At 34.5% G+C, this 25,252-nt stretch overlaps 6 protein-coding genes across 6 annotated transcripts; 3 read left to right on the top strand and 3 right to left on the bottom strand.

Moving 5' to 3' along the window:
• The first annotated feature begins 1,569 nt into the window (after positions 1–1,569).
• Positions 1,570–6,442, top strand: LOC124914104 (B3 domain-containing transcription repressor VAL1-like). Its single transcript, XM_047454583.1, has 14 exons — positions 1,570–2,053; positions 2,222–2,346; positions 2,742–2,823; positions 2,904–3,020; positions 3,091–3,791; positions 3,904–4,000; positions 4,073–4,247; positions 4,354–4,433; positions 4,528–4,620; positions 4,710–4,937; positions 5,040–5,089; positions 5,161–5,274; positions 5,368–5,429; positions 5,521–6,442. The coding sequence occupies exons 2-14, from the start codon at positions 2,237–2,239 to the stop codon at positions 6,153–6,155; spliced, it is 2,544 nt and encodes an 847-aa protein (XP_047310539.1). The 5' UTR covers positions 1,570–2,053; positions 2,222–2,236; the 3' UTR covers positions 6,156–6,442.
• A 43-nt stretch (positions 6,443–6,485) lies between these two features.
• LOC124916296 (taxadiene 5-alpha hydroxylase-like) lies at positions 6,486–8,119 on the bottom strand. Its single transcript, XM_047457021.1, has 4 exons — positions 7,758–8,119; positions 7,111–7,679; positions 6,851–7,041; positions 6,486–6,788 (listed from the first exon to the last, which is right to left on the bottom strand). The coding sequence occupies exons 1-4, from the start codon at positions 8,117–8,119 to the stop codon at positions 6,486–6,488; spliced, it is 1,425 nt and encodes a 474-aa protein (XP_047312977.1).
• A 4,007-nt stretch (positions 8,120–12,126) lies between these two features.
• Positions 12,127–13,922, bottom strand: LOC124915377 (taxadiene 5-alpha hydroxylase-like). Its single transcript, XM_047456083.1, has 4 exons — positions 13,561–13,922; positions 12,907–13,475; positions 12,633–12,823; positions 12,127–12,561 (listed from the first exon to the last, which is right to left on the bottom strand). Exons 1-4 carry the CDS (start codon positions 13,920–13,922, stop codon positions 12,259–12,261), a joined length of 1,425 nt encoding a protein of 474 aa, XP_047312039.1. The 3' UTR covers positions 12,127–12,258.
• A 579-nt stretch (positions 13,923–14,501) lies between these two features.
• On the bottom strand, positions 14,502–15,293 carry LOC124914869 (RING-H2 finger protein ATL72-like). The gene has a single exon (XM_047455488.1). The coding sequence runs from the start codon at positions 15,177–15,179 to the stop codon at positions 14,670–14,672; it is 510 nt and encodes a 169-aa protein (XP_047311444.1). The 5' UTR covers positions 15,180–15,293; the 3' UTR covers positions 14,502–14,669.
• Positions 15,294–17,233: 1,940 nt separating this feature from the next.
• LOC124914867 (transcription factor RF2b-like) lies at positions 17,234–19,371 on the top strand. Its single transcript, XM_047455486.1, has 3 exons — positions 17,234–18,072; positions 18,173–18,305; positions 18,681–19,371. The coding sequence occupies exons 1-3, from the start codon at positions 17,528–17,530 to the stop codon at positions 19,215–19,217; spliced, it is 1,215 nt and encodes a 404-aa protein (XP_047311442.1). The 5' UTR covers positions 17,234–17,527; the 3' UTR covers positions 19,218–19,371.
• Positions 19,372–20,037: 666 nt separating this feature from the next.
• Positions 20,038–24,761, top strand: LOC124914868 (UDP-xylose transporter 3). The gene is made up of 7 exons (XM_047455487.1): positions 20,038–20,173; positions 20,313–20,617; positions 21,939–22,123; positions 22,748–22,815; positions 23,541–23,673; positions 23,773–23,934; positions 24,004–24,761. The coding sequence occupies exons 2-7, from the start codon at positions 20,497–20,499 to the stop codon at positions 24,304–24,306; spliced, it is 972 nt and encodes a 323-aa protein (XP_047311443.1). The 5' UTR covers positions 20,038–20,173; positions 20,313–20,496; the 3' UTR covers positions 24,307–24,761.
• The last annotated feature ends 491 nt before the right edge of the window (positions 24,762–25,252 follow it).

The following is a 25,252-nucleotide window of genomic DNA, read 5'->3' as shown; positions in this document are numbered from 1 at the left end:
ATACTTTATATAAGCTTGAATAAAGTATTTTGATATATATATATATATATATATATATATATATATATATATATGTTTTCTAGTAAAATTAAATATTTACACCATGACACGTAAGAAAATGTATTACTAAATTTGTGACCATTTAAAGATTATTTGAAATACTCTGCCAATATTGTCAATGTTCACATTAATAATAATAATATAATGCTAGCTAGTTGGCTGGGTTTCCCACAATGAATTAATTTGAAATTTGTGCCGCTAATTGTTGTGGTAATCATCGTCATGATTCTCCATCAGCCAACAATGTTGACATCTTTCTTTTTTTTCCAAAGTTAATTTAGATATACTCTCTTTTTTATTAATTTTTATTTTAATCATGTACTAAAATAAAAAATAAGAGAATAAAACCGATTTAATAAATTAAATTAAAGACCCATAATTCAATACTACGTGTTCTTACTAATTTTATAAATTAATATATATACTTTTTTTTTTTTAATCCTTAAATTGATTATTGACATGATCAAGTTAATTAAGGACATCATGTGTCATGCAAAATCAAATTGCATCAAAGTAAACGTTAATCTATATCTATATGACTTATCATCACAAACCAAACAAACAGCTCATATATTATATATAATTAAATTATTAATATTATTATTATTAGCATGTCTTCCATAATACTACTCTATATATAGAACCTACTAATAACTATAATTAATAATAATGAAATAACAAAATATGATTGGGAAACATATATTATTAAAATAATTCCACCAAGAACAATTTTTTTATAACAATATATTGAAAGGATACATATCCAGTTGTCTTTTATTAATATTTATCTTATTCCCCCTTCGTAGTATATTAATTTTATTAGATTGATCATACAACCAAGGAATTTAAAATCTGTCCAAAAAAGAACCCACAGTTATTATATCGAAAATTATGTGTCACGGATTTATTGACAAATTATATTATAACCCGATTCCATTTTGGGACAGGTACCCATGATTGCTCCGAGGAGTAAAAGGGTCCTTTGCCTTATTTGATTTCTTTTGAAATTTTATTTTTAAAAATTATTAAAATAAAAAAATATTATTTAATTAGATAAAAAAATTTTTTATGTGAAAATGGTCGATATGATTGCTTATTTGGATTAATATATATTTTTATTATGTTTAGTGTAATTGTTAATAAAGTATAATATTTTGCTGGACACTAATATGAATTTAAGGAATTGAAAAAGTTAAAGACAGTTACTAATTTTCTAGTAAGGTTTGACCAACATAATATAGAAAAGAATAAAATATTATTAAAAATCCTAATAAAAATAAAATAATATTAAGTAAATAATTTATAGGTTAAAGAAGATTTGATATATAATAATAATAAAAAAAAGAAAAAGAAAAAGAAAAGGAGAAGTGTTGTTAGGAAAGAAAGAGAAGGTGGAGAAAATTAAAGAGGGTTTACAGTTGGTGGGTGGAAATGAATTTAAGGAGTTTTGACATCATGCATAGAATATCAATGGGGGAATCCACGAAACCATCGGGGTTGGGATATCACTGTCCGAATTTGGGCAGCGAGGAAAGAAGCTAAAACCCAAAAAGGCCGAGTCTTTAGTGGGTAAAGAGACGACTCCTTTTCTCTCTCTCTCTCTCTCTCTCACCCTCGCGGTGTCTTCAAGTGTTGTCGTGCATGCATTTTGTGCATCTGTTTTTACCTTACCCCCCCCTCTTCTCCCCTCTCCCTTCCTTCATTCATTCTTCTCTCTGCATGCACATACACTTTCTCTCTCTCTCCCTCTCTCTTCCTGCAAATTATCCCCATCTCTGTCTCCGCCCCTGCTCTCGATCTCTCCGACTTAGAGGAGATCGGGTTCTTTCAGCCGTTTTTGTCTCGATTCGTTATCAGATTTGATAAAGTCGGTTCCTTCAGTCAGACCCAAGTCCAACCAAGAACAACAAAGTGAATCGCCTCTTCTTATGTTCGATACTTTGTGTGCATGTGAATGTCACATTAGCGAATTCGTTTCATAGTTTTCTATCAGGTCGGTCTGTCTGTCTGTCTCTATGTATGTATCTTCCTACTAAGTTTATTGTGTTTCGAATTGAGCGCCTGCTTTTTATCTACCCATTCTTATTTTTGGATCCATTAGATTTATCCTTCAATTCGTAGAGGGGTCTTAGGGTTTTGAGTTTTATATTGCTTATTTCAGTGTTGATTCGAGTCAATGGCGACGATTTGCATGAACGAGGCTTGTAAATCAATCACGACTCTCGACTGGAAGAAAGGATGGAGTTTGAAATCAGGTGGACTAGCCACTCTATGTTACAACTGCGGGTATGTTCTTCACTATCCCTATTTTTCTCCTCTCCTTATCCGCCGATGCTTTTTGATCTGATTCGTCAAGGGGTAATTTGGGTTTCTCAGGTTTTTCTTTTAAATCCATTCTCGATTACGATTCTTGATTCTTGATTGGACTTGTATTTGTTTTTCTTAGACTCTTCGAATATATGGTCACAGTCATTTCAATATATTCTTTTGAAACTTTCTTTTGGGGGTGTAACTGTGTAAGAAAAAACATATATAGATAAATCATTCATTCCAATATAGTGTCTACTAGTATTGCTGCTTGCAGCAGTTTGTATGAACTTACTGACCCTTGTTATTGGAATTGTGATTTAGTTTGAGTTTTATTGTATGTTAACCAACACTTATATGTGACTGGCATGTAGATCTGTATACGAGAGCTTAGTATACTGTGAAACGTTTCATCCGGAGGAATCTGGTTGGAGAGAATGCAGACTTTGTGGAAAGGTATGTTTGATATTGTTCCTTCTGCTTTCGGGTTTGGTTTCAAGTCTTGTTCGCGAATAATATTTCATTTTTAATTGCAGCGTATTCACTGCGGATGCATTGCTTCAAAATCAATGCACGAATATCTTGATACTGGGGGTGTTGGGTGTATTGGCTGTGTAAAGAGCGTGGAAGCTCACTCCTTTTTATCTGTTCAGGTAAACTTATTGCAGTTTTGAAGTTCATGTATAGAAAATCTTGACTATACAATTTACATTTCCTGTGCAGATGCCAAATGATGGGATTCCTAATGGGTTTTCTTCGATGACCATGATCAACAATGGTGATTTGCAGACTTCTTATGTTGACAATAGGATGAACAATGGTGGTGCCAGCTTTGATATGACAAACTTTATGCAGTTGAGCAGGAAACTCGATTCTAGAGAAACAGACCACTATCTTCAACCAAAGAAAACCATCATGAAAGAACCTTCTCCTGGACATAAAAATCTGAAACATGAAGAGATTAAAAGTCATGTAGGGGAAGTTAGCTCAAGCTTTTCTCAAAGGGCTGTTACTACATCTTCCCTTTTCCCCAAACCAGATGGTAATAATATCCCGATATTAACAGTCAATGATTTGCGTGATCCTTTATCATCTCAGCCATCTTTGCATTTCTCTCTTGGCCCTCTGGATGCTTCAAATGTTTCATTTCCTGTAACTAATAATGGTGGCGGGGTTGAAGGAAGAGAACAGCAACAACAACTCAATAATAAAGTAGTTATTCCTTTCCAACAAGCCCAAAAATCTCGACAAATTTTGCCTAAGCTATCTAAATCTGGGATAACAATAACTCCCGACACAAGTAAGGGGTCGGTTTCTCAGACCCGTGTTCCAAGGCCTCCTGCTGAAGGGCGGGGACGGAATCAGTTACTTCCTAGATATTGGCCGAGAATCACAGATCAAGAATTGCAAAAAATCTCCGGAGAGTATCCTTTTCTATATATATTTATTTATTTTATTTTCTCATGCATAGCGAAACACAATAGCAATCTGTTTATTTTCCTTGTTTGGATATGTTGCCTTTAATTTTGTCATTAGCTTGAACTCTACTATTCTGCCACTTTTCGAGAAAGTTCTTAGTGCGAGTGATGCTGGTCGAATTGGACGTTTGGTCCTCCCAAAAGCCTGCGCAGAAGTAAGATTTGTTTGTTTTGTTTGAGTTGGGATGTGTTTGGATCTGTAAATGATGAATTGATGATGCATGCAGGCGTATTTTCCTTCTATATCTCAATCAGAAGGTATACCAATTAAGATTCAGGATGTGAAGGGGAAAGAGTGGACTTTCCAGTTCAGATTTTGGCCGAACAATAACAGTCGTATGTATGTGCTAGAAGGGGTAACACCTTGCATACAGAATATGCAATTACAAGCTGGTGATACTGGTAATTTTATTGGCAGTCTGTTTTACTCTTACAAACAAGGGGGAGAAGAAGAGACATTATTATCTTATTAATTCAAATTTTGATTGATTGATTGATTGATTTGCAGTGACTTTTAGTCGGTTAGATCCTGGTGGCAAACTTGTCATCGGCTTTAGGAAGTCAGCTACTTCAGTTGATACTGTGCAGGTCAAACTTCATATACATGTGATCATATTCATAACTTAATAGTTAGGCATGTCAGTTTTACAAACAAGCCCTCTTATTTGTTTCTAATTAACAGGATGGTCAGACAACACCTGTCACCAATGGGGGAGCGCCACCTGGAGAAACAGTTGTATCATCCTGTGCCAATGACAGCAGCAGTACACCTGCAGTAAGTTTTATCCAGCTTACTGCCATTTAATTACTCATAACTGGTGTCTGAAATGATTCAATTTGCTTTTGGTTTGGTGGGGATTCTAGCTTGGAGGGAAGTCAAATGAAGAATCTTCGCAGCAACCCGGGCTGCTGATTCAAGAGAAGAAGAAGAGTAGAAATATTGGATTAAAAAGCAAGAGGCTTTTGATGCGTAGTACAGAAGCTATGGAGCTCAAACTTACATGGGAAGAAGCACAGGAGTTGCTTCGGCCTTCTACCAGTGCCACCCGAAGTATTGTCATGATTGATGATCAAGAATTTGAAGAATATGATGTAAGTTATTGCTACCATAATTAGATGATGATAATTGAAGTATTGTATTCTCTAGAGGACATTTAGGTGATGCATATGTGCTTAATTTTGTATGTCAATTAGGAGCCGCCTGTTTTTGGGAAGAGAACCGTGTTCACAGCCAGACTTTCTGGGTAAGATTATTTTCAATGTAATCAGATTTGTTGGAAGTTTGTCTACTAAAGGTGTCGGATATATTAATCAGGGAACAAGAACAATGGACTCAATGTGATAGTTGCTGGAAATGGAGAAGATTGCCAGTTGATGCTCTTCTCCCTGTAAAATGGACTTGCGCAGACAATGTTTGGGATCAAAGCAGGTAGCTAGTTCATTTGGAATCAAAAAGTTTTGTTTTTTTCTTTTGTTTCTGAATTATAATTGCCCTGTATCGTTGTATGATGCATGTTTGCAGATGTTTGTGTTCAGCAGCTGATGAGATAAATGCAAAAGAAATGGAAAGTCTTCTTAAAGCTGGTATTATGTCTTGTCCATTTTGCTCATTTTTTCCCCTTCATCTTTGTCTGTCAACACCAAAATGTTTGTTTTCTATATCTGTGGGAAATAGATTTCAAGAAAAGGAAGATCTCGGAAACCAACAAGAATATACATATACAGATACGTCAAGACCAAGAGCTCTCTGGCTTAGAGGCCTTGGCTACAGCTGCGGTTTTGGGAGACAACCTGGTTGACTCGGTTACTGAGCCATCGTCGGGACCCACTACTAAACATCCGCGACACCGTGATGGGTGCTCGTGCATAGTTTGCATTCAGCCACCGAGCGGGAAGGGAAAACACAAGCCCACATGCATGTGCAACGTCTGCTTGACAGTGAAACGCCGGTTCAAAACCTTAATGCTACGCAAGAAGAAGAGGCAATCAGAAAGAGATGCGGAAACTGGACAAGGGAAGGAGCTCCTTCCTCCTGAAACGGAAGGAACCTCCTGTCAAGGGGATGACATTGTCGGAACACCATCTGTGGTGGAGGAGGAGGATGATGTGGAAGAGACTACTGATAAGGAGGGAAAAATACTGGACTTGAACAGCCATCCAAACAGGGACGATGAAATACTTATGACCAGGAAGGATGATATCAAAAACCTTTACCACCCTCGTTCTGAATCTCTTCTGCGCATGGATGACGAGACCACAACAACTGCTGCAATTTCCCGGGATCAAGAGAATGAGATTATGGATCATTGAGTGTGAGTTTTTTCTCAATTTTTTTCTTTCTTTTCTTTAAATTCCTGCCCCTGTTTATCGGGTTTGAGTTATTTGTGGTGTCAAAATTTTATATATTATTATTATATACAGACTAGCAACCTCATAGACGTTTTTCTTTCTTTTCATTTTCTTGGTTTGTTCAAATTCTTTCTTGGGGTCATATTAGTCCTCAAGAAAGATGACTGTTTGTCTCTGTTTTTTTCATGCTGCTACAATTGCCTTTGAATTTTGAATTATATTATTAACAGTAACAGAATCTTTTTACATATTTTATTTCGAAATAGAATAAGCAAAGAGCATTTAATAGCATCAAAGTCTTGGTTTGAGCTTGATAGGTAGACCCATGGATGGGTAAGGCATGGGTTGTCGAGTGATCACTTCATTAGGGTGCACCAGCGACCACTCAAACATAGTCACCAACTTATGGATGCTAATCAAGCTCTCCACTCTAGCAAACTCGTTTCCTATACAACTATGTAGCCCTCCACCAAAAGGAACGTAAGCATATGGAGGAACTGGTTTTGACTGGTTCACGAATCGATTTGGGTCAAATTTTGTTGCGTTTTCAAATATGTCCTCGTCCATATGAGTTCCGTGTGATACCCAAAATACCTGCAGAAACAAATAATTCTTAGATATCCAATTTAAGATAATGGGTATTGAAGAAAACTTACCTGCCAGCCTTTAGGAATGTCAAAAGATCCAAAGGTTGTATCTTTAATTGCCTTCCTAAAGCTACCAAATACAGGAGGAATGACTCTCATTATCTCTTGAGCAAATCTCCACGTATATTTCATCTTTTGTATATCCGTCCATCTTAAACTCTCCTCGACTCCTCCTTTCCCTCTCAGAATCTCCATTTGCTCTGTTAAAAGAAGACGATAATTGAATATAGAGGAGGAAAGAAAACAAAAAGAAGAAGATATTATATTACCTTCCAGCACTCTGTTATAAACATCCTTGTCCGTGGACATCTTCCAAACCATCAAGCTCAAAAGAATAGCAGAAGTATCATGGCTAGCAATCAACAAGGTGATGAAGTTATCCACAACATATTCTTCTTTTAACAGCTCCCCTTTCTCATCCCTCAACGATAAGAGACTCGTCATCACGTCGCTGTTAGCATCTAATATCCCTTTCTCGAGTCCATCTCTCCTAGTCCTCATGATCGGCCTCAGCCTTTCAACAATCCTCGACCGTGCTTTCAGGCCACGACGAAAGGCGGTTCCAGGGAGGTTCAGTGGAAGGGACCAGACTGCGGCGAAGGCTATCCTTATGTCTTCGGAGAAATCTTCCCTGGTTTGTGTTTCGCGAAAACCGAACAGAACTGTGCAAGCTATGTTGTAAGTTATCTTCTTCATGAATGCAACGGTTTGAAGTGTGTCGGATTGTTCTGTTTCTGTATTTAGCAAGTTTGTGACCATTTCATCCATTTCAGTTATGTAGTTTTGTAGGCTTTCTGGCTTTAAGAAACTTAACATTGCCCCTTTTATTAATTTGTACCTAACACAATAACAATATAAACAGTAACATGTTACTGTTAGTATTTTATTTAATTTTAAATAAAATAAAGATCATTACCTTGAACCTGTGAGTTCAAATATGTTGTTTTTGCCTGCAATAGTTGACAATGTTTTAGGCTGTTGGGCGACGAGGATATCCTCGTCCGAACCCAAAATGAACTTGTTACCGGCTTGACCCACAATGACTATGGTGGGCGCACCCATTAACGAGGTTTTGAACACCTTTCCATATCTCTTCACCCTATCATCAATCCAGTTTGCGCCAGAATCGGTCTTTTGAGCCTTTAAAAAGCTCAATGTCTCCCCAATCACCGGCCAGCCCAGAGATCCGCGAGGAAGATTTTGAACTTTTCCTCTTCGGAGAAGGGAAATGAAAGAAAGGGAGAATAGTAGAATTGCTGTTAAGAGAACAACATCCATTTTGATTTTTCCTATTGTGATTACATGATGTTAATTATATATATGGGGGAAAATAAGTTAAATTTAGATAGAGACAAACTCTTTATAATAAGAGGACATATATATATAAATTATAAAGAGCGAATATACTATGCTCTTCGCCGGCTGGCTGTTTAAAAAATGCAATAAAATATATACGTTAAAATCAAAGTCAGATTTCGATAACAAATGATATTTATGATGATTTATAAATGTAAATGTTAAAAAATACCCCCATCAAATCAAATTGCTGGATTGGTGGAATGTAAAAAGTCAAGGATGCTCTGCCTGAGTCAGTTTTGGATTAGGGCTGAAAATGAGACGAGCTGCTCGTGAGCTGCTCGTGAGCTGCTCGTGAGCTGCTCACGAGTAGCTCGGTCAAAGCTCGACTCGAGCTCAGTCAAACTCGAGCTTGAGCATGCTCGAGCTCGACTCGTTATATAATCGAGCCGAGTTCGAGTAGTTATATACTCGGCTCGAGTACTCGACGAACTACTCGAATATATATAATTTATATTAATATATTTTATATTTAATTTATATTTTATATTTTATATATATTTTTTAATTTATATTTTATATTTTAATATATTGTATGTTTGGACTTTGGATTTTAGATATTTTTAATTAGAATGGTTATGTTTTAAGTTGAATGTTTTAATGTGTAATGTTGTGTGTTCTATTTGATTTTGATGGAATGTTTATGTTTTAGGTGAAATGAATAATTCTATATGTTTATTCATTTTGTTGTGATCATTTGATATATTGAAAGTGTGAAACTATTTAGTTGATATGTTTTAATTTTGTATGTTTCGAGTCGAGTTCGAGCTCGAGCTCGAGCTATAAATCGAACTAATCGAGTCGAGCTCTTGAGCTCGGTAAAATTCAAGCTAATCGAGTCGAGTTCGAGTCGAGCTCGAGTACTTGTTTTGAGTTCGAGTTCGAGCTCGAACTTTAATTTTGATACTCGATCGAGCTCGAGCCGTTGAAATTTTTTCGAGCTCGAGCTCGAGTAGACCTCTACTCGAGCTCGACTCGACTCGTTTTCAGCCCTATTTTGGATTAAAGTCTTTTAACCTATTATTTTGGATGAGTATAGATTTTATTTTATTTTAATTTAAACCAATTGAACTATCATATTAAGGCCACGTTTGGATTGAAGTTATTTTTAAAAATAGGAGAGAAAAACAAATTAATAATCGTGATGATTTTGAAGAGGTAGTTTTTTTTGGTTAAGAAGATTTAAAGATATTAATATATACTAATAAAATAAATAATATTTTAGTAGAATATTTAAATAATTAAAACATATCAAAGTCTAATTTTAAGAGTTTTTAGCTAATTCAATTTTTTAAAAAGTGTATAAACATCTCAATTGAAAAAAATAGTATAAACTATCATTATTCTCATCAATTTACGTGTCATTAAATATTTATTTTTGAAAGAATTTATAAATTACAATAATATAGAACTAAGACAAATTTGTAGTATAATATGATTATAAATAAGTGAGTTTATATTATAGTAATTAAATAAACTTAATCCAATTTGATTATAATTATGTAGGAATTTGGGTATAGATGATGAGACTAAAAAAAGACGAGGGTAAGAACGGGATAAATCTAAAAATCAACGAGAAGTCAGAAAGAGTAGATGAGTTCATATAACTCGTACCAATTTCTTTCACGTGTACAATCAATAGTAACAAATGAAGATATACATAATGAAGAAATCGCCGAGGAAACCTTTGACATTAATGGTAGTAATGATGATGAGCTTGTTTATGATGCTTCTAAGTAGGGGAGCAACACCATCAAGAGGAGTCAGAAGAGCTCCTCCTAGTAAGAAGGTCTGAAACAGAACACACACCTTCTAAAACATAATTTTTCAGAGTATATTCTATTGACATAAAAAGGAGAGTCAAAAGTTTTCAAGAGGCACAAATTCATAAAGATAAAGCTAAATGGGAGAATGTCATGAATGTGGAGATGAAGTCATTACAAGAAATGAGCACATATGAGTTGGTGGAACTTCCTAAGGGCCGAAAGGTATTTAGAAACAAATTGGTGTTCAAGCTAAAGAGAGATGAAAATTGAGAAATTATGAAGTACAAAGCCCAACTGATTGTAAAGGGTTTTGGACAGAAATAAGGTATAAAATGACTTACATTCGTACAATGTTAGGTCTAGTAGCTAACTTAAATCTTGAACTTGAACAACTTGAAGTATAAACTACATTTATTCATGGTAACTTGGAAGAAAAGATCTACATGGTGCAACTAGAGTAATTTGAAGTGAAAGAAAAAGAGAACATAAATTGCAAATTGAAAAATAATTTATACAGTTTGAAAGAAGCTCCGAGACAGTGGTAAAAAATTTGATTTTTTTATGATGAGTCACGGGTACCAGATAATCAAGGTAGATCCGTGTGTTTACTTCAAAAGATTTAATAATGAAAAATTTCTAATCTTTACTTTATGTTGATGATATGTTGATTATAAGACATGATGCTCAGATAATAACTATGTTAAAAAAAGAGATGTGCCAGACATTTGACAAGAAGGACATAGGCCAAGCACGTCAAATATTGAGCATGTAGATTACTCGTGACAGAAAGGTCAATAGAATTTGGTTGTAACAAATGAAGTACATTGAAATGGTGCTTGAGAGATTCAACATGCAAGGAGCTGAGGAGCAAAGGAAGTAAGTTGCCCACTTCCTAACTATTTGAAATTGAGCAAGAAGATATGTCCATCAAAATAGAGAAAATGATGAAATATCAATTGTGTCATACTACTCAGCTGTAGAGAGTTTGCACTAGACCAAATATAGCGAATGCAATCAGTGTGGTAAATAAATTCCTCTCTAATCCAGGAAAACAAAATTGAGAAGTAGTAAAGAGAATTCTTATATATTTAAGAGGCATTTCCAATTTGTGTTTGAGTTTTGAAAATGGTGAAACTGTGTTATAAGGTTACACAGGTGCTAATATGACTAGAGATCTAGATCATAGAAAATCCACTTCGGGTTATGTGTTTACTTTTGTAGGGAGAGCTGTGTCATAGTAATCCAAGTTACAAAAATGTGTTATTTTGTTAACATTATAAGCATAATACATTGTAGCAACTGAAGTTGGTAAGGAGTTATTGTGGGTAATTAAATTTCTCTTGGTATGCAACTGAACTTTATATTGTAGCAACTGAACTTGGTATGCAACAAAAAGATGCAATTGTTTTTTTGTGATATTTAGAGTGCCATAGATTTGAGCAAAAATGTTACATATCATTACAGAACTAAACATATTGATGTGAGATTTCGTGGTTAAGAGATGTAATAGAAACCAGCAGATGAAGTTGAAGAAAATCTACGCGGATAAAATCGTCAAACATTTTTACGAAGATAGTTCCAAAAGACAAAGCTCAAACTCTGTTGTCGACTTGTCGGCATTAATATTAAGTGATGACTTGAAAATCGGTGTGCCTTTTTCCATGGGCTGGAGGGGAGAATGTTGAGCCTTGTGGGTTCAGCCCAATTAGACACTTATTTAAACAAGCAAACTCTAAGAATGTTATTTATTCTATCACTGCTAGAGACAAAGGGTTTTACTAAAAGAAGAAACAGAGAAGAAAAAACATATGAATAAGAAGAGAAAAAGGCAGTAGCATATCCTTACCTTTATCACATTCAGGTATCTTGTATCTAGACTTGTTTGGGTCTGAATAAATTGATTTTCTTTGAATACCTCAATTTTAGGTTTAAAATGAGAAGAGCATTTGTATTCGTTTCTTATTTATAGTAAAATTTATCGGTTGATCACGTGGTTTTATCCTTTAGGTTGAGAAAGTTTTCTACGTAAATTTTATATTATTTTATTGGGTTTGTTCTCTTGTATTATATTTGGATAACTTTAGCATTTTCACATCGATTAAGTACAATATAAAATTATTATTCGTTTCAAAATTCCAAACATATTAATTAATCCTCAAGAAACAGAGACGGTTTGTCTCCTTGTTTTCTTGGGTTACAATTGCCTTTAGAATTTTGAATTATATTATTAACAATAACATAAACTTTTTACATATTTTATTTCGAAATAGAATAAGCAAAGAGCATTTAATTGCATCAAATTCTTGGCTTGAGCTTGATAGGTAGACCCATGGATGGGTAAGGCATGGGTTGTCGAGTGATCACTTCATTAGGGTGCACCGGCGACCACTCAAACATAGTCACCAACTTATGGATGCTAATCAAGCTCTCCACTCTAGCAAACTCGTTTCCTATACAACTATGTCGCCCCCCACCAAACGGAACGTAAGCATAGGGTGGAACTGGTTTTGACTGGTTCTCGAATCGATTCGGGTCGAATTTAGTTGCGTTTTCAAATATGTTGTCGTCCATATGAGTTCCGTGTGATACCCAAAACACCTGCTCAGAAACAATTAATTCTTAGATATTCAATAATTAAGATAATGGGTATTGTATTGAAGAAAACTTACCTGCCAGCCTTTAGGAATGTCAAAAGATCCAAAGGTTGTATCTTTAATTGCCTTCCTAAAGCTACCGAATGCAGGAGGAATAACTCTCATTATCTCTTGCGCAAATCTCCACGTATATTTCATCTTTTGTATATCCGTCCATTTTAAACTTTCCTCCATTCCTCCTTTCCCTCTCAGAATTCCCATTTGCTCTGTCAAAAGAAGACGATAATCTCGATAAAGATGATGATGATGAAAGAAAGAAAACAAAAAGATCAAGAAGATATTATATTACCTTCCAGCACTCTGTTATAAACATCTTTATCCGTGGACATCTTCCAAACCATCAAGCTCAAAAGAATAGCAGAAGTATCATGGCTAGCAATCAACAAGGTGATGAAGTTATCCACAACATATTCTTCTTTTAACAGCTCCCCTTTCTCATCCCTCAACGATAAGAGACTCGTCATCACTTCGCTGTTAGCATCTAATAACCCTTTCTCGAGTCCATCTCTCCTACTCCTCATGATCGGCCTCAGCCTTTCGACGATCCTTGACCGAGCTTTCAGGCCACGGCGAAAGGCGGTTCCAGGAAGGTTCAGGGGAAGGGACCAGACTGCTGCGAGGGCTATCCTTAGGTCGTCAGAGAAATCTTCCCTGGTTTGTGTTTCGCGAAAACCGAACAGAACTGTGCAAGCTATGTTGTATGTTATCTTCTTCATGAATGCAACGGTTTGAAGTGTGTCGGATTGTTCTGTTTCTGTGTTTAGTAAGTTTGTGACCATTTCATCCATTTCAGTTATGTAGTTTTGTAGGCTTTCTGGCTTTAAGAAACTTAACATTGCCCCCTTTATTAATTTGTATCTAACACATTACACATGATACAATAATAATATAAACATGTTAGTGTTAGTATTTAGTTAATTTATAAAAAAAAAAAGATCATTACCTTGAACCTGTGAGTTCAATTATGTTGTTCTTGCCTGCAATAGATGACAATGTTTTAGGCTGTTGAGCGACGAGGATATCCTCGTCCGAACCCAAAATGAACTTGTTACCGGCCTGACCCACCATAACTATGGTGGGCGCACCCATTAAAGAGGTTTTGAACACCTTTCCATATCTCTTCACCCTATCGTCGATCCAGTTTGCGCCGGAATCTGTCTTTTGAGCCTTTAAAAAGCTCAACGTCTCCCCAATCACCGGCCAGCCCAGAGATCCGCGAGGAAGATTTCGACCTTTTCCTCTTTGGAGAAGTGAAATAAAATAAATGGAGAATAGTAGAATTGCTGTTAAGAGAACAATATCCATTTTGATTTTTCTTATTGTGATTACATGGCGTTAATTATATATATGTAGGAAAAAAAAGGAATTTTAATTGTATTTTTTGAGTTCAATAAGTTAAATTTAGATAATGACAAGCCAAAGAGCGAATATTCAATGGTCTTCGCCCGGCTGTTTAACAAATGCAATAAAATTTATAAGGTTAAAACTAAAGTCAGATTTTGATATTTATAAATGTTAATGTTAAAAAATACCCATCAATTTAAATTGCTAGATTGGTGGAATGTAAAAAGTCAAGGATGCTCTAGATGAATCAGATTTTAGATTAAAGTCTTTTAACCTATTATTTTGGATGAGTCGTAGATATTTTTAATTTGAACTATCAATATTATATTATGTTTAAAGAGTTTTTAATTATTTAAATTTTTCAAAACTTTTATAAACATATGAATTGAAAAAATAGTATAAACCATCCTTATTATTATCATCAAATTGCAGTGTCATTAAATATTTCTTTTGAAAGAATTTATAAATTACAATAATATAGAATTAAGACAATTTTTTAGTTTAAGTGATTTGATATAATAATAATAATAATAATAATAATAATAATTAAATAAACTTAATCCAATTAAATAATAAAATGTGATATCAATTGTATCATTATTTTTTTCCCTCAAACAAACAAAGGAAAGAAATAGAGAAAAACAAGATGTCCAGTCCATTTACACCGGCGGCGACCGGAGAGAGGTTGAAGAAGAAGAAGAAGAAGGATCAAGCAAGAGCCGCCCGGCAAGTGGGACAGGAGGAGCTTGAAGAGAGCCATTTATCAATACATTTGGCGTGAAACCCGTGTCTGCATTCAGGCAAAATCCTCACCTTCTCTCCTTCCGTAAACTCTCCAAGGCAAATTGGGCACTCTCCAGTCATCGGAATCCCAACCTCCACACTGTACACCTCTACCGGAATCTGATTCAGCGCCTCCTTCTTTAGCCCCGCCGCCGACGACGACGAACCCAATTGACCCGACTCCTGATCCGGCGGCCTCTCTACCCGAAATCGCTGGCAACACCTAAACACGCAGCGTAACATGGAGTTGAGCCCGAGAACGCAAATCAGGGCACAGAGGAGCCCGGCTAGAATGACTACCATATTGTTCTCGAAATCCGAATTGTTGGTGTTCGCCGGAGGATTCGTTCCGTTCGCCGGCGGGAGTGTCGCGGCAATGTTGTTGTTGTCCAGTAGGAGGTGGCGGCCAAAGTAAGCCACATGTCTTTCTTCCATTGATCTCTGTTGTTGATTTGGAATCAGGTAAAAGAAATGCTATCAAGAAAAACATCAAATTGATTGAGGAGGAAAGGGATAGAGAGAAAATATCTTGGGCATGAGGAAAAAAAAAAAAAGAGAGAGAACTTGAAGAACATACATACATACACAGACAAATCAGATATTTTTTCAGACTATATCGGAGTTAGGTGGCCTTTCAATTTCTTTTTATTTATTTTATATACATATTAGGAATTTATTAAAACTCAAGTCACAATCATTATACCCATCTATTTCTTTTAATTTTTAAATAAATAAATTTATATATTTTATTTTCAAATTTATGTTAAACATTTCTTACCTACAAGAAGAAGCAAACATTCCTCTAGATCTAGTTCTAATTTGTAACACCCAAAGAAGATTTGTTTGGTGGTATCATTTTACTTCACTTTTGTTTTTCTTATTAACATTTCATTTTTCATTGAGTTATTTTTTCAAATTTTGACTTGGAGATCAAAGGGCGAAGATGTATTTTTTAATGGGTTTTTTTATTTCTTTCCTTTTTTTTTTAAATTACTGCAGATATTGAACTTATTATAAACATATTATTACATATTATAAAAAATGCTTAGGCCTGATTCGGTTTTAAGTTATTTAAATAACTCATAAAAATCAAATATCAATTCATTCATTAAAATACTATAATTTTATTTATTTAAAATTATCACTCTTTATTTTATTTATATATATCAATAGTCATCTTATAAAAAAAAAATAATTACTTCTTTAAAATAATTATCAATTATTATATTTATTTTCTCTCTAAATTATTTAAATATCTCGTACCACCTAGCTCTAAGGAGTATTAAATATATTATAGTTATTTAAAAACTAATAATTTATTATAATTATTTTTAAAAATGAAAATTTAAATTTATTAAAATAAAAAGTGAAAGTGATTTTATTTTCATTTGATATAAAAAATGTGAATAAATTAAATAAAAAATAAGTAAAAAGTTGATGAAAAAATAAGTAAAAAGTTGAGATTAATTTTTGTTAACAAATATTATTAGTTTTGATTTTTATAAAGAAAAAAAATGATAACAAAAAAGCTTATTGAATTAAAATGTTAAATTTATTTCACATAACTTAAGGGATTTCATTTAAAATGATGAAAGCTATTAAAAACCAATTTATATATATATATATATATTAAATTAAGCCCAAAAATTCTGAAAACACACCTACCCTTTTAAATATTTAGAAAAATAGTTGTCATCAATAAATGCTATTGAGTCCACAACACGAAATTCAATTGACAATGTTGACATGATATTGTAGCGAGCTCTTATCAACCATTTGAAGATATATTCAACATTATTCTTATATTATTTTTATAAAATTTTAAATAAATAAAAAATTACAATAACTCAGCTAATCAAAAATTCAAATAACATATAATTTTTTTTTATCAAAAAATCATTTTTCTAAAAAAACCTCCTAAATAACCTAAAATCAAACAATATCCTATTGTTAATCATGGTTTAACTGCATTATTACATCAGCTTAGTGCTATTCTCACTCAATGCATGACATTTTATGTATAAAATGATTATACAATAAAATATATATATTTCTATAATCTTTTTTCTTCATTTTTTACTTGAGTGGACACACAGTGTTTGAAGACTTTTCAATTTTTATTTTATTTTTTCAAAATATGAGGATCTAAGTCTAAAGTCTAAACCGACCAAAACACAAACATCATCAATGGTAGCATGTCAAGTTGATACATTATTGAATTTGGATGCATCCTTATCCATCTCCATAATTATATCACTTGCCCCATCTTATCGTCCAGTCCACAACACCCCTATCACACGCAAAACCCCTTTTGCTATAAATATCTTTTTCTAAAATATTTAGCAATTCATTTACAACATTTATTATTACAAATAATAATTATACTAAATAAAAATTACAGCAGTGTAAGATATATCCGACAATCTCGGAGACATGGTGGCCTAAATTATTTTGACCCATTCTATTCTTTTTTTGTTGTTGTTAATTATGAAAATCCCATGGTAATCGAACCAACAACATGCAATCTTTTAGCTAGCCAATTTAGGTAAAAACAATCTCTTCCACTTTCTCTATTTCTTTCTTTCTTGACTCGCGCACGGGCGCGCGAGGAAATAACCCCCATCCCTTCCTCGCGGTTGCTCTGTCGACTTTTTATTTGTGCATGAGAGTGGTGTTATGGTTTGTCGTTAAACTTGGACACCTCCATTCAAGCATCACACATTCTATCATTTCTATTTTTCTCAAGAGAAATCCGACAAATGTTTTGTTAAGCATATATCTCGATGGAAATCCATGACTCGTTGAATTCTAATCCCAATATAAACAACAAAAATAACATCGATAACAATACAAATATTCCTATTCGCGATTTTTCAATTCCGGTTTCTTCGTCAAGTACTAATTCAAATGGTGATTTTCATCTTGCGGTCTCATCACCCAATGACGTCCCTACTACCTCGAGGGTTGACTCATCATACAATGACATTTTTAGGAGAAGTTGTTCGGACGGTGGCTTACGTATCCCCACCGATGATATGACCGGGGAAGCCTTCGACAGCTTGACGCCGGAGATGATGATGTCATCGGAGGACGATCTCATGTCTGCCCTCCTCGAGAAGGTAGGGGGAAATGACGAAGAAGTCACCACCACACATGTCATGGACCACGATGATGGAAGTGGCCCCATTGACCAAGGGAGGGCTATTGATGAATGGGAAAGGAATTCCAATCTAAGGCGCCGATTTGGCGAGGTAATTGAAACAAAGAAAGCTATTCCTCCAGAAAAGTTGGCGGAGATTTGGACGGTGGATCCTAAACGAGTCAAAAGGTTAATTCATGCATGTTATAATTGTTACCAAACTATTATAAGTTGATCAAATTATAATTCAATAACTCTAATCTAATGTGACCGTGATTATTGAATTTAGAATCCTAGCTAATCGACAATCGGCTGCAAGGTCAAAGGAAAGGAAGGCCCGCTATATATTGGAGCTAGAAAGGAAGGTTCAAAGTCTTCAAACAGAAGCTACAAATTTAGCGGCTCAACTCACCATATATCAGGTTAGGTTTTGAAACATCTTATATATATGTAACCAATAGACTAACTCGAGCAGGGCGGAGTCAAGATTTGAAATCTACCCGGACTAATTCTTTATCAAAAAAATCTATCCGGGCTAAACAAACGAAATAAACAAAGTATACAGTCACTAATATTTTTTTGGACACATAATAATTATTTTGGACTACCCGGCTACAGCCCGGGCAAACATACACTTGGTTCCAACCCTGAACTCAGTGAAATAATTTTGTCCAATAAATAAAAATGGTCTTTTCATTGGTGTGAAGGAATAGTTAAACCCTTGTTTTCAAAGGAAAAAAAAAGCTTTTAACATCTATTGTCAATGTATTGTTTCTTACATCATTTGCATTTACTAGAGGGACGCGTTGGGCTTGACCACGGAGAATGCTGAGCTCAAATTTCGTATGCAAGCGATGGACCAACATGCACAATTACGAGACGGTGATCACAATTGTTTTGAAACATATATATTTAACGAGTTTCCAAATTTATGTAATCTTAAAAATATATATTGTGGTTTTTGCATGCATGCAGCATTAAACGAAGCATTGAAGCAAGAAGTCGACAGACTCAAGATTGCGACCGGAGAAATGCAAAGCCCATCATTGGAGTCATTCATCTTTGCAGGTCAACGAATCAAGTCGTCATACAGCCCAACAACAACTAATGTACCTAGCCAATTGACATCCCCGGAAAACATGAAAAAGATGCCCTATAGTTCAACAACTTCCCCTCCTCAGACCATTAACCTTACCAACAAAAACGTAATATTTCCTCTCCCCAGGAAATCGGCTACTATCCTAACCACCGGGTTATCACAACCGAGCCCCAACATGAGATCAAATGTCTCAAAATCCGACGGCAGCCCCATCACTCAACTGTCTTCTCCTTGATTATAATTCAATTTCTTGAGGCAAAACAATATTATAGATTTAAGGATTTCACTAGAACAGATCGTGTGCATTATTCATGTATATTGTACTCTATATATATCTAATGTTTGTTTGGAACAATATTGTCAACACCAATTCTTCGATTTCATTTATTTTTGGCATTCACGGATTTCTTCTTGATATTTAAAGAAATGTAAATCATGTATTTCACAAATCGTCCATGTTGCTTTCATTACATTTTTTACTTTTACACTTATCATAGATATCTGTTTTTTCTTGAACACAATTGTTTTTAAAAGATGAATCCAAACACATAAATATTGTTATAAACATATATATTTTATTTCCCTATCGCATGATTATCATGATGCATGAACGTGTAGAATCCCTACTAATCACCGATGTTGGTGCCTTTTCTTAGAAAGGGGATCGGTTGATCGCTGCCTAAAGCCTGATCAACTCTCAATGAGTAGACGAGATCTTCACTATGAGGGTTTGTCTAAGAATTTGTCTAAAAAGGAGTGTGAGTATGCGCCTCTTATATATATATAATTTTACAAACAATACTCTACTATAATTGTTCAATATCACAAATTCATTCTCACTCCATTTAAATTAAAAATAAATGACGCATTAATTAAATTAATGATGTATTAGTTGTATTAATGATGTATATGATTTGATTATTGTTAGTTCAGAAATAAATAAAAATAAATAAAAAATTGATATTATTGGCATGAAATGGCCAGCAAAGGGAAAATCCCTGATTTGATATTTCGCTTTCTCTCACCCACCTTCACTTCCGTTACAATCAATTTATCGTTACTATTAGTTAGACCAATAATAAGCTCTTTCTCTCTCATCAGTTCAAATGGAATCAAAATGAAGCTTGGATCGATCATAAGTTTGATCAGAAAAACTCCTGAATTAATTATCCTAATCTCTTCCTTCTCCAGGTTACTGCATCTTCTACTTATGTAAGTCGGCAGATCTAGGGTCCAGAGCGTTGGATTTCTCACAACTTGTTATTTCATCTGCTCTGCTCTGTTATATATGCTTCATTATGTGAAATTCTTATCTCTTGTCTTTTTGCAGCTGAGCTACTTGCTCTTTCGGTTTCTGCTTGGATTTAATGAATATGAGGAGGTGCATGACTCGTTCATCGTATGCCTCTCCTGCGATCCTGTGTTGATGTGGATTTTGGATTGAAACTTTAATTGGGAAGATTGAGAGACCGACAGATTAGGCGACGAGACAAGCGATTATATAAGGTTGTAAAATGAGCGAGGGACAGAGATTTCAGTTGGGAACTGTTGGTGCACTAAGTCTGTCTGTCGTCTCATCTGTGTCCATCGTGATTTGCAACAAGGCGCTGATTAGCACTCTTGGTTTCATGTTTGGTGAGTGGTTTGCTTTTTCTCACTTCATTCTTCGTTTTCACATTTACTAAGCGAATATAGGTACTAACAATGCTGGAAATCGTCTTATCAATTTGATCCTATATTTCTTACATTTTAGATCCTCGAATTGTAATTATGAGAATAGTTTAATGACTGACTACATTCACTTTAAGTCTTTGGACATCTTATCACATTAGTAATAGTTGATCACCTGAAATCAAATGAATGTAGAACCATTCCTTTGGTACTTGTTTAGCTGGCTTGAGAAAAGATTATTCTATCACTGCTTTAGATTTGTGCATTGCAATTAAACTTCAAGTCTCTAATGCATCTTGAAATGTCTATCAAGTTCAACTGTATGAGCAGAGCATTACATACAAGGATTTTGTTGATGTCATAGTGTCATTGGCATTTCTTCTCAACTTTTTGAGTTCATTCTCATTGTATGTGTTGTGTGCAGTTAAATCCTTTATGATTTAGGAATTGATTTTGTTTTAGGGCAGAACTGATTGTTTAGTTGCATTTTTTCAGTATTTTTTTGCTTTTGAATAGTTACACAACTTTCTTGGCGGTATCCCCTGAGATAATAATGCGAGAATATTTTTCTTGCATACAGATAAATGAACTATAAAAATGTAATTACAAAATCAAGTGAAGATGCAGGTCAGATTTTTATTTTGTCACAGATGTGGCTCTATTTTTGACCTAGAGAATTGAGATTCTTCTTATAGTTGCGACAACATTGCATCTGAACTTTTCAATATTTTGCGACCGAACATAAACACCTTGGAGTTGGTGACTAATTATTTTCATTAATTTTGCTTTCTCACACACACACACTAAATGAGGTTGTTGTCTTTTGCATCCTTGAGCTATCTGCATATGCTCTAGCCTTTATGCAAACATGCTCGGTACATTGTAGGAAAACATAATTTTCTTGGTAAAAAATTGTGATTGACTGTGAATTGAATTGTTTACACTGTGTAATGTGTAGACTGACAAGGGGGTGGTGGGGGTCATGTTTTCATAACACTGAATAATATTGTGCCTTTATCTAGTGACTAGAACATGTAAAAACATTTAAAGAAAGCCAAATTCTGAAATTAAAAAGAATAATAATTTGTAGAAAATATATATTATCTTTGAAGATGAGGGTTCAACACTTTCATAATACTCAGTAAATTTGAACAGGTATGAGGTTGATATACATATGTTAAGAACTAAAATAAAACATAAGCAGGATGTAACAATAAAAATTTCAAGAATTTCTTAGGTATGGACTAAAACCAGATTGTTTAATGGCAACTTTTTCCTTTTGCAGCTACAACATTAACAAGTTGGCATCTTTTAGTCACTTTCTGTTCTCTTCACTTTTCTCTATGGATGAAATTGTTTGAGCACAAGCCTTTTGATCCTAGAGCTGTGATGGGATTTGGCATATTGAATGGCACTTCTATTGGGCTTCTGAATCTTAGTCTTGGTTTTAACTCCGTTGGCTTCTACCAGGTAATTTCTGTGTCATCATTACATGGTGCTCTAAATGGTCTATGATGCAACAGACATAAATAACATGAATCTTTTACTGTTGATCCGTGTCAGGGTGTTTCACATGTCAATTTGTCAATCTTAATTCAATAGTCTTAATATATTCCTATACATGTCACACTAAAAAAAAATCACATGAAAAATCAGGAAGAACTCACAGCCATGAATGGACCCCTTAATGAAAAAGCAATTGTTATATTTTCTCTTTCACATACATGCAGACATACACCCAAAAACATGCATATATGCAAATCCTTTCTGGTGTTGATCCTTAAAGAACAATAATGGTTCCCTATCATTTGGCTTTACAAACTGCTAATAATAACCTTTTGTGATGACGAACTTGTGAATGAAATCGCACATGCAACTTCCCAATATTGCTTCATGGAAAATCTAGGCTGATTTATGTGCATGAAAGCAAGTGATTCATCATGAAGCATTTATTCATTTTATTACATGAATTAGTTCTAGATGCTCATAGTTCTCTGTACCCTGCTCCTAGATACAGAGAAAATAATAAAGATCGGTTCTAGTTATTGTTCTCCGAGTTGAATCTGAGCCGAGTGTCTTTTTGTTGCTCTCCAGATGACAAAGCTGGCAATTATACCCTGTACAGTACTTCTAGAGACTCTTTTCTTCAGGAAAAAGTTCAGGTAAGTCGTGCCATACTTTATTTAAATCATGGCAGTGTGCTAATTATATACAGTTACCTGTTCCTCAAAAAAGGAAAAAAAAGTTATCTGTTCCTCCAAAGGAATGATACATACCCACAAGTGCCCTGGGTTTGATTGTTTCTTGCCAGGCTTTGAGCCTTTATATGCTGTCTTTTGAAAAAAGAAGTTTAGAGCAAATTTTAATCCATAGTACTTTGGCTTTTCCATGATACTAGTTGCTTTAGCTTGCTGTTTACTTGTTCATGTAGAGACCATTTCTGGAAGTATCAATAGCATATCCAGGCATTTTTATTTTGATGTGTGATACTTTGTGCACCGGCATAGCTATGCTAGTTTCACCTTCTTTCTTCTTTATCATATTACACATTAAAAGCCATTTTCAATTTCTTTTTCAGAGAGACAGGAGGCTAGTGTTAGTGTCATGGTTAACAGTCATGTTATTGACTGCTTTATGTAGCAACCTATGTTCTATGAAGCTAAATTGCTGTGGATTATACTTCTGTATGGTTCAATGTTAGTTTCTTTTTACATTTAAAAACTGAACTTGCTACTTCTTTTGAAGGGATTAGTAAATGTTATTGCATTTTGTGCAGTTAATGAGATCTATCATTTTGATTGTTTTCATCATCATTATGGTACTGTTTAAATGAAGAATTGTGGAACTGGGACTAACTCATATTCATTTTACTAATATGAGCAAGCAGCCAAAATGTCCAGCTTTCGCTTACAGTCCTTCTTTTGGGTGTTGGTATTGCAACTGTTACTGATCTGCAGCTCAATGCCACGGGATCTGTCTTGTCTCTTCTTGCGGTTATCACGACTTGCATAGCCCAGATTGTATCCTTGACATTATTCTGTTACAACTTTCACTTGGATAGATACTTACAACAAGTCTGTTAAGTTGTTTTATGGCCTTTAACCAATAAAAAATTGTAGATGACAAACACAATCCAGAAGAAATTCAAAGTATCTTCAACACAGCTTCTATACCAATCATGTCCTTATCAGGCAATGACTTTATTCATTAGTGGCCCATTTGTGGATGGACTGTTAACAAATAAAAATGTGTTTGCGTTCAAATATACCCCTCAAGTTCTGGTATGGACATGACATTTACTAGTAGGATAAAAAAAGGGGGATATAATTAATTTCAGTGGTTGATTGCAGGCATTCATCGTGCTATCATGCTTGATATCTGTATCAGTGAATTTCAGTACCTTCCTGGTGATAGGAAAGACATCGCCTGTGACATATCAGGTGTTGGGACACCTTAAAACATGCCTAGTTTTAGGATTTGGGTATGTGCTTCTCCATGAACCATTTAGTTGGCGAAACATTCTAGGCATATTGGTTGCAGTTGTAGGCATGGTTCTCTATTCATACTATTGCACCCTTGAGACCACCCAGCAAAAAACTATTATTGAAGAGCTAACCCAGGTAGGTACATTTAAACAAAAAAATCTCAATTGAAAAGGGGTTGATGTATATATTATAAACAAACTTGTCCTATATGTTGTTGAATTATTGAAGGAGGGGGAATCAGATTCACTCTTAATCGTGGAAAGTGGAGCTAGCATATTATTAGCAGATGGCAATGTGGGTACAAAAGGCCCTTCTTGGAGCTCAAACAAGGACCTCCATGCCTGAGCCTTGTCCTATCCATATATATACTTATCGAGATGCATCTGAAATATAAGCTGATGGAGAGCCATTCAGAGGTGAGGATGATATCCCCATGACTTTACAGAGAAAGTCGATGGGAAGGAAGGTATGTCTGCAATTTACGTATTAGCTGTTTGTGCCAATACAAAGGAATGAGGGTAATTTTTTTTTTTAATTTGCGGGGAATATATATATATACTCAATATTGTTGAGGTTGTAAATTCATATTTGTTATTTTGATATTCAATTTAGGTTGAATGAGATTTTGTGGTGACTAGAAAAATAAGTGCCATGAAATTAACGCGTTGCTAAAAAAACTGTCATAATATTTTATAGCGACGGGACACTTCAGTACTGGAAAGGAACCAAAGACAGTATCTAAACCTGTCGTTAAAAGTCATATCTTAGCACACAGCTAGTGTTTACGTTAGATGCCACATTTCCAATTATATTTTTGTTATAAACAACAAAACTATAGCTATTTTTTTAATATAATTTACATTAGATATAAAGAAATAAAAATATGTTAAATGAATAAATTTTAAACATAAATTGTAATGATAAGAATAAGTTCATCTATTGTGGTTAGGTTGGATTTCAAGAACGCAGGATTAGGACAATATTATTTTTGCTTCAAATAAAATTAAAGAATGACAAAGGTCTTTTGCTCCAAACTAAATTAAAACTAAAATATAGCCACATTTCTTTTTGCTATTTCCTTTCAACGTTTATTTTAAACATACAAAAAAAAATG

The sequence above is a fragment of the Impatiens glandulifera genome, chromosome 9 (genome assembly GCF_907164915.1).
Source record: "Impatiens glandulifera chromosome 9, dImpGla2.1, whole genome shotgun sequence".
NCBI classification, from domain to species: Eukaryota; Viridiplantae; Streptophyta; class Magnoliopsida; order Ericales; family Balsaminaceae; genus Impatiens; species Impatiens glandulifera.
The sequence above is the reverse complement of the archived record's forward strand: the minus strand, read 5'-3'. Positions and strand labels throughout refer to the sequence as shown.